General features: G+C 35.0%; 1 protein-coding gene across 10 annotated transcripts in view; it reads right to left on the reverse strand.

The window, feature by feature from the left end:
- LOC106459323 (PDZ and LIM domain protein Zasp-like) overlaps positions 1-9,219 on the reverse strand; it is a 78,845-nt gene extending 69,626 nt beyond the window's left edge. For 6 of the 10 annotated variants that reach the window (XM_013918941.2, XM_013918937.2, XM_013918944.2 and 3 more), the window contains exon 1: positions 8,898-9,218. In XM_013918941.2, coding sequence (XP_013774395.1) covers positions 8,898-9,005 — 108 coding nt within the window. In that variant the 5' untranslated portion in view covers positions 9,006-9,218. Of the gene's footprint in view, positions 1-8,897 lie in introns of all 10 variants that reach the window. The other 4 variants (XM_013918936.2, XM_013918935.2, XM_013918938.2 and 1 more) reach the window with 1 other exon arrangement.
- Between the last annotated feature and the right edge of the window lie 871 nt (positions 9,220-10,090).

Consider the following 10,090-nt stretch of genomic DNA (forward strand, 5'->3'; position numbering starts at 1 on the left):
ATTCAGCTTGAACATCGAAAAACAAAATTAAATATACAAATATGTACAGGAATTTTAAGGACTAGCTAAACCTCTTAAATTGATCTACAAACTTGACATCATATAATAACGTCAGAAGGAAACGCCCACTTTTGCGACGAGTAAATAACAAAACAATAAATCATTGATATTAAATTACAACAGAATTACGACATATACCCTTACGCAGAAAAATCTATGATAACTAAACGAGTTCTGGCCTAGCCAAGAAAAAGAATATGTGGAGTGCGGTCGTGACACAGAAAAATATTTCTTAGGTCTGCAAAACTTCATTACTAGCACATATATCAGTCCTACTCATTAAACACCGTCTTCTCCCCTTTCTACTGCTTATAAGTACAAAAATAATACAGAATAGTGGTCTTTGTATTACGTTTATACACATGCGCAGAACAACGACGACGAATGAAAAAAAAAAAACGTCCGAACTGTCGAAAGAAGTCTTTCAAATTTCTTTCTTTTTTTCATGCGTCGTCCACCCCGAACAAACGTTTATCTAAATATTCCACATTTCTAGGTGTGTTATGTTTCGTTTTTTGGTAAGTGAAACTTGTCTGAAATTAACAGATATTAATGTCACACTTGGAACTTGAATATTTACACAAAAAATACGTGGACAACTGCTATGGTGGTAGAACTTCCTTTCACTTAAACATCGACTAGAAGACGTCAATGACACCACAAGGACATAATGTGCAATAAGGCTTGTGTGAATTTCTATTTAATGTCCAGAAGTTGTGCTGAGTCGCAAGAGTACTCCCATAAGAAGAGCTTAAGCATAAGAATTATACATTTATCTAAGTATTTCAGAGATATCAGTTAAGTTAAAAAATATCTTATACAAGTACAAATTTGTCGGGGGAGGGGTACTTTCAATCGCCATGGGGGGGAAAAAAAACAAAGCAAAAACCGATCGAACTAATACTTCGCTGTATTATAATATAAAAACCTAATGTAAAACCTAATTTCTGATGTCGTAACTAAATATAACTGCTGAGAATTTGCCTTTTGTGTATCTTGCATGTACATAAAAAAGAAAAATATCAATAACGTTTGGGTGCTTCCTGAATTAGGATAACATAGTCCATGTCAGATTGAAGAAGTATATTAGCAAATGAAAGTGGTTATTGACATAAAATTATAACGCCAAGTTCGCCAGTTTTTGCAGAACTATGTTTAATTTTCCGTGATCATCAAAATACAGTCGAGATTCAAAAGGGTTCGCACCCGACGCCCCCATTCCCTAGCGACGTCTGTATCGTGGAACGATTAATTTCAGAGCTTTTAATGTCAATGTGCTTGTTAAATCAGCCATATAAATACTCAAACACTTACTTTTAAAATGAACGAACGAGATCGAAATAATGAGCTTAATTCTTGTTAATAGTAGACTAATTCATTTCAATTTTTTTAATGTCGATGTGACTATAAAATTACCGTATAAACACTCCCACAGGAAAATTCATCCATTTAGATTGTAATAATTCACTTTAATAGTAAACAAGATCTTATATTTGATACTATTCTTTCTTCAGATGTCATTTGCTTCTAATATAGACACAACAATGGAACATTTCAAAATTCACACTAGTATTCATTCATATATCACTGGTAAGTGAGCAGTAGAATGATAAAACATTAAAATATAGCATGACATACGGGCAATAAGTAACATTTTGGTCCTTCATAGCTGTCTTTGTACACCCAACTTTGATTAAATAAAAAATTTAAATTCACACTCTTTCTTCAATAAATTATCGATTTCCTTCTGCAATTCCTGTAAAGGCCCAACCACCGACTTCTGAGGCACCTCAACAAGGTTTAGTTTGTATTGAGTCCATTAACAACAACCTTTTGCTTTTCCCACCCAAACACTCTACAACCCCCCACTGATATGATTTACTTTGCTAATCTTTCGTGTGGCACCTTTTTGAAAATCTAAGTACACCAAGTCCACACCCTTTCCATCGTTTAGATAACGAGTAACATCCTAGAAGAAAAGATAACAGAGTAGTGAGGCAAGGTTTCCCTTTGGTGAATCCAAGTTAATTTTCTTCTATGATATCATATTTCAGTAAATGATTTTGCAAAAATTCTGTTATCAGACACTCTAAAAATTTTCTCACTACATAAGTAAGACTAATTGGCTTATAATTTCTAGGACAACTCTTATCTCCTCCTTTCAAACTGGGAGTACCTTTAGCAACTCTCCAATCCTCAGGCACCTTCTTACTGTCTATTGACCTATCAAAAATGAAAGAGAGAAGCTTGCATGTCTGATCTTTAACTTACCCTGTGGAAAATTTTGTGTGGTCTAGTACTTTATCTATTTAATCTCCCAGTCTTTTCCCTAACCATCAAGGGTTTAATATCTACATGAATCAGAGAAATATTTTGAAAATATTATCTTATAAAAACAGAAGAGAATAAAACATTTAAAAGCTTAGCCATCTCACATTATTCAGCAATAACCTTGCCACCAGCATCTTTAAAGGCCCAATCTCCATTTTAACATTTTGGCCAACTTTAACATACGAATTCCTTCCTGTTAGTTTTAACATTATCAGACAGCTGTTTCCCATAAACCATCTATGACGTCTTTTTTAACCAAATTCCTAGATTTTCTATAGTTCTGTAAATTTTCAAATCTAACTGTCAGTTTAAACTTCGTTACTTATCTCTGATTTTCTCCTTCTTTATCTTAAGTTTGTTCTCTTCTTTTTTAATTAATTTATTTCTTACATTTCTTAAACCTGTCCCACATTATCTTGTAATTCATTATCCCAATTCATTAATGATAAATCCTGTCTAATGACCTCAAAATCGGCTTTCTGAAAATTATGAACTAAAATTTTAATTCTTTTTTATTTCAACACGGACTTAACCGTGTGTCCAATTTCTTACTGAAGTTCGGATGAACGATTAACTATAATTATATTACTATTTTAAAGTTATTTTTGTGTGAATTAATTTCATTTCAGAAAAGCTTGTGGTAATATGGGTCTATATAATTTTATTTGTTTGTTGACTTTCGCGCAAAACTACTCAAGGGGTAACTGCGCTAGCTGTCCCTAATTAGAAAATGGTATACTACAGAGAAGGCGCTAGTCAATACCACCCACTGCCAGCTTTTGGGCTACTATTATCAGACCGAATAGTGGGATTTGACCGTCATTTTTAAAACGCATCCACAGCGCCAACGTGAGGATCGCGATTTTTTATTTACTTATTTATTTTCGGCGGCAACGACGCACGAGCCACGGAACTTCACAACCATAGTGCGTGTCCGCCCTTAGCCCATAATATTTTTTTTAAACTATTGATAAATGAAACAAACACTGGATTGTATATGAAAAATGTTGTACAATGTATTTTTGTTGAGTTTGTGAACTGTATGAATAGTACTAGTATATTAAACGCAGCACCTCCCTCAGTTTTTTTTTTAAAGAATCCTCTCTACCGACCTCATTGCAGGGGCAGTATAAAATTAATTTTACCAGGCCGTTTTAAATCCCAAATCCACTCCTACCGGCACACAAAATATTAGAATATCTAGCCTTTGTCTTTTTTTTTTATTTTCCCAATATGAAATGAGTTACAAACTACCTGGACAGCTAAACATTAAAATTTTCAGCCTTCATTGTTCCTCAAATGTTACTACCTACGTGATTCACAAATCGACAGAATATTTAATAATTAAAACGCTAATATATGTTTTTGCAGTTACGAACACTGCCATATTGTTGACTAAGGTTCTTATCACAGACAATTGCTAAGCCTTTTCACAGACTAAGGATTCACAATCCGAGTTTACTCTAAATAAAACATCAACAAAACAAGTTTATCAGTATGTTGACAAAAAAGAACACTACTAAAATATATATGTATATCCTGACTTCTTCATCGGGATTCTGTCCATGTTATGGACCAGGTTCATTGTAGACCTTTTCCTCCCTCTCTTGAATTGTTATTTTTTTATATCCATCACATTTTAAAAGAAAATTCAAAGTAAAGAACAGGATATCACATTAAAAACGTATCTGAAATGAAAACCACACACAAGTAAATTTATAGTATTTTCGCATGTTGTTCAATTAACCGAATTAAATGTAAATATCCTACCACAACATTTCTCGTTTTAAACTTACTGATAATTTTTTATCGTCGCATTACCAGAAATTATAAGTAAATTGAAAACGTGAAATTCATTTGGTAGATTATTTACGAAACTCCTTAGTCGCAATTTTTTCCTATACGCCCTTTGTCCACCGCGGGGAATTGAATTCCGGATCTTTGCATTATAAGTCCGTAAAATCAGAAAGTTAAAAACAACCAAAAGTTTAAATTTAGGCCGCCACCTTTCAATCGGAAAGATGTATATTTACCACTTCCGCTGCAACTCAACTGTTACCTATGTTACGTTTATCTACTTATAACTTCCGGTTCCCAAACAATTGGTTCCGAGTGTGGCCAAATGGCTAGTGTGCCCAATTGTAAACCCGAGGTTTGCGTGCCATTGCCCCAAAATAGTGCTTTGCACTTTGGGGACATGAGAGCGTTAAAAGTGCGACGATCAAATCCCACTAGTTGAATAAAGTTACCAGAGGCGTCGCTAGGGACCTAAAATATTCGGTGCTCGGGCCCATATGCGCAGGAATTTTCGGTTTTTCAGTATGATATCGATCATGGTTTACTATTCTGATTTTTCAACACACAACTGGGGATTCGGAGCACCGCCAAATAGAATCGGGGCATGGGTCCCGTGTGCCAGGACCTAGCGACACCTAGTTGGCAGTGGGTGCTGTAGACAAGCTAGCTTCCTTGCCTCTAATCTATTAGTTAAAATTTAGGGACGTAGATAGTTTTCTTGTAGCTTTGTGTGAATATCAAAAACAAACAAAGAAGTCACATGTAATGACCTACCACTTGTGATTGTTATTTGGCTATTAGATAAGTCACGTGTACCTACTGACCACTTTTAGTCGTTTTTCAGCTGTTAGGTCACATGTATATACCTAAAACTCCATTCAATAGTTAGATTAGGTCACATTCAGCAAGTACCAGATTACCCAAGCACGGGCCCCAGGACCCACTATAAACCCTTCTAAATTATGACTTTTATCAGTGATAAAATTCATAACAGAATTAACCTATGAAGATTAATATCTTGAAAAGAACGAAACAAATATTGAGCAGCTAGCCTAACAAAAAAATGCACCGTTCTGGGTCCATGTATTCTCATATTCTCGAATAGGAGGCTTAATTAAATTTTTCATCAAAAATTATAAAATCATTTACATTTAATTACAGTAATGAAACTTAGTCACAATATAAAAATGTAAAACTGTAAATGTTATATTGTTTAATGTCTACAGATTGATTATTACCATACTCAGTTAAAATATAAAATTTGATGAGAAACATTTTCTGGTAAAGACACCCATGCTGGAAAATGAATAAAGAACACAGTTGAAAATTTTATGGACCCCTTACATATATGTAGGCCCTAGAAACCAAGTTTCGATTACCGTGGTGGGCAGAGCACAGATAGCCCCCTAGATATAGGCCTCTGGGCTTGGATCCAAAGGATAATCTGACTACGTATGCACCTACTTATAGCTTCTAGTTGTTCTTTATCTGTAAGCTATGCCTACCTGATACCCCTGTTTGTCTTTCAATAGTCAGATTAAGTCATATACATCTACTTACAGAGTCTGGTGTTTTTCATCTGTTAGTTATGTCATATGTACCTACTAACTTCCAGTTATTTTTCATCTGTTAGCTAGATCACATGTATCTATCTACCTGATACATCTGTCTGTCTTTCAACAGTCAAGTCATATATACCTACTTACAACTTCCGATTGAAGCATGGTGTCCTCCTACAACAGAGAAAGCTATTCGTTGATGGTGTGGTATCCTGATACTACAAATACCAGTCTTTACTTAGTTCAGTTTATTTGGTTTCATATTTAAGTAATGGTGGCTTTCCTATATTCTTTAAGGCCTATGTAATTAAATTTTTAATTCAGTTAAATGGTTTAACGTGTTTAAAATAAACTGCTCTGATAAAGACACGTGGGAAAGAACAGTGAGGAGTTTTAACTGTGTAATCATTTCTAATATGGCCTGAACATGTGAAAAAAACTTTACTATTGACTACAGATATTGGTGGCAGAGCGTACATTTGTTACAATTCCTCTCATTCACGATGGAACTGAACTATCATTCCCTTTGTCCTGTTTGGTTCATTATGGATTCAGTCCTGTCGTTTTGGCCTACTAGGTAGTTATATATGTGGTTATGGGGCTATAGATGACTTGTACAGTGTGGAAGTCTATAAATGAATGAAAACCCAACCACAGCGAGGATGTTAGCTGGCTTAAAGTACGATGTTCTAAATTTAGCAATAACTGGTGCGGTCTGCTACCACAAAAATAGTAATCTTTATGAAAGCTCTAACAAGATACTTCTTTAAACGTGTGGTATATTTTCTTAAAGCTGACTAAATAAAAACAACTTCCTAGAATTAGATGAAATATTAACCAGAGATTCTGACTTTTATCAAGGGATGAAAACAGGAGCTAACTTCTCAAAAGAGCTTGGTTTAATTAACTTCTTAACGAAGACTGAAAACATCATCGCCAACTAAAGTTTAGCAGAGACAGACTCTGTTGAATTATTAATGGTGGATTAAAAGTAACCTTCATTGAATATTGAATAAAAGCGACTTTTAACGGATATTGAAAATAAAGTTAATGTCTAATGAATTCTGAATATAAAATTAACTTCTGTTGAGGGCCTAAATTAATTATAATTGAACAAACACTAATTTATATCAAGGGTTAAATAACTAGCAATTTTCGAAAACTAAATCCATTTAATGTTTATTTATGTTAACCAAATTTGAAGTTTATATACTGCCCCCCCTCTCCCCCTCCACATCATTCTTAAGCACCAAGCTAATGCCTAAAGCTTTATACTGTGTTGCATCTGTCGTGCTTCAAGGTGAGAGTCTTAACTTGTGCAAGATGAAACATTCCTTTCCAGGCTAGGAAATGTTCACTCTGACGGAAAATATTACTAACTAGGTATTCGACTTTTCACACCAAGAACAGACTGCCGGTGCCCTGCTGGTACCGTGAGATTTATATATAAAAAAGTACGTAAGTACAAAAACGTCTTTTATCGTCCCCTCCGTTACTGAGTGCCCACACGGTGTTGACAATACAGTTCCAACGGACAAATACACATAACTTGGTCATGACTTTTTTTCACAGTAGTTTTATATTTTTCAACATTCATTATATCCAAAAAAGGGAATATCTCTAAAGACACACTGTAACAAACGTCTTGAAACCAGCAATTTCGTTTTCTTAGATTAAGGTTTTGTAGAATAATAATTAATTTTAATAATGAGACATTACAGCAATGTGACATTGTGCGTCGCTAAAAGTATATGGAGGCAAAACATCGCGCAGAAAGATACTTTAATTAACTTAAACGAATTCATATCTGCTTTTAAGCTAACTTGTACTTAGGGGACGAGTATGACACGTTTTTAACATTTGAAACCGCAACGTTTCAGGAAAGTCCTTCTAGAATGTCACACCGTAACTTTTTAGAATACTATTATCACCTGGTGTCGCAACTTGTTAAAGTAATATTACAAACTTGAGAGCAACACTTATGTTGATTTAGCATCTGATCCCGAAAACTTATAACGTGACCTTTTACACCTTAATCAGAGAATGTAATACCGAAGCGTCTTTTTAAGATCCGAACATATTATTCCGTTGCGTTCTTCCTCATTCTTAACATCTGATATCTAAAACGTTCTAAAGCAGTCGTTGAGAAGCACAAACCTATGTTTGCTAATACTTTTATGAATAAAGAAATAAAAGGTAACCTAAAATCATGTACATTAACACTCACATGTTAATCAGTGTGAAGTTTCACAAAACATCATACTTTTATCGAGTTTTTCAGGGTAAGTTGTAATGTTAAAAGGTAGGGGCAGGATCCCAAAGTTTAAGCAGTTTTAGTTCTTATTGGTACATTATGAATCAATAGCAAAATGCTGTTTTTGTAGAAAATAAAAATACTGTAAACACCCTTATCTGGCAGGATTTAAGTGTTACTCATATTGAACTGTGACCAAGGTCGATGTGCTTCCTTATATGGGAGGGAGAAAACACTACTGGCTTTCAAGATGCCTGTCGCTAGAGGGCGGGTTTTCCTGCACAGAGCGCTGTTACGTTATAGAGCAATACAACATTACTCTTCAGTAGCTCGGATCTGGTTACGTTGACGTCAGCGAAATGCTAAGAAACTTCTTTTGTTTAATGTTCTCTGTCAAGTGATTAAAAATTAACCATAATAGTTAATGAATAACTAGCTTTATTTAGAAATCATCATTGTACACTAGCATAAGCAAACTCTACACCCATTTCACATCTTCTTAAACATATGCAACAAATTAAGCAAGTCGGAAACTATTCCGTTACAACGGCAAACTTCGCTTGATTTGTTTAAAACCTATGAAAATATTACATTATTCTGTTATACGATAAATAAACCTGCCAGATATATCCAAGGCACTAACTTAATTCGTTTGTAACTTATATTCAAAGCAGTCGACTTGAAAGGTATTTCCGTTTCATTAAAAAACAACTATGTTTCTCAATATCCCTGCTGTAGTGCTGGACTACAATATTAAACAAGTAGGCCAGTTGCGAGTTTTTGGCAAGACAGTTAACCAGTATTATATAAACAAATAAAAGCTCGAATACACGTGGTATCCATTTTAGACATTTCCTTTTGCTGATATTTAAACTGAAGGCATAAAATTTACTCACTCTTTGAATGACTAAGGGTGAACTAAAATCCTTTCCACCTTGTATACGAAACCCCCAGGGTGTGTTTTCTCCCCGGGACAGTTTGATTGTCAACGTTTGCGAAGACATCTCGAAAATCCTTCGAATCGAACGGTTGAAACGTTATCGTAATCAACCTATAAGCTCAACCGCCACTACCTTATTCCCCAAGTCCCTTTGACCAAGGCGCAGCTTTAGCTGTCGCTCGTAGTCTTCAGCGGTCTTGACACCCGGCCTGTCTTGGCAGAAGCAAATCACACCTCCGCCAGCAGACGAACTACCCTACTATGCATGTGGATCAGTTTTTGAGTTTCGTGTGCAACGTCGTGGGAGGGGTCTGTTTGCAAGAAGCGCTTACATCAGATATGTAATGACGTCACTATGTTAAGTACCAACGTGGCTGAAATTGCTTAGCAACAGTGGACGCTAAGTTAAAAGTAGGTTGTGCCATTCTTAAACCCAAGTTGTGTTGGATATGATTTTATAGGTGTCGCTTTTTTCATTGACATAAAACAAATAAATACGCTTGCGATGTAATAAACGTCGTATATCGCTACATTTGTGTGATACTGTTTATAGTAAATATTATTTTACAACACAAAATTATTACAAAAATCGCACAGTATAAATATTTGTGTTCCATATTCGTGATATAAAATTACAAATCTTTGATTTAACTTCGAGTCATGATTTGATTTTCGTTTTATTTATGCAAGAATAAAGTACACGCTCCATTTTCCTCGTTTAGTTTTCTTTCTAAATATTTGTATAAGAATTCAAAATTTATGTTGATTAAACATGTTTCAAGATTTTTAAGTCATAAAACTATTAATATGTACTTTGCCTGAAATAAGTTAACATATAAGAGAACACACAATTGCCCCAGTTTCTGCATGTAGTAGAAACTATACATCTTCAGAATTTTTCTTCTCTTCTTTAACCCCAAGTTACCAACTCCTTATACACCCTTCAATAACGGTAGAGTCTCTCTCTCTCCGGATCGGGATTTAGGTCTTTTGTGACCTAGGAGGGTCAGGTTCCTCCTAAACTATCATATTACACCATACTCGCTTGAATTTCGCGCAAAGTTACACGAGGGTTATCTTGGATAGTCGTACCTAATCCATCTAATTTTGGGTAATTGTTTACCAACGCCTTGTGTGATTGACTGTCAC

The sequence above is a fragment of the Limulus polyphemus genome, unplaced genomic scaffold (genome assembly GCF_000517525.1).
Source record: "Limulus polyphemus unplaced genomic scaffold, Limulus_polyphemus-2.1.2 Scaffold592, whole genome shotgun sequence".
Taxonomy (NCBI): Eukaryota; Metazoa; Arthropoda; class Merostomata; order Xiphosura; family Limulidae; genus Limulus; species Limulus polyphemus.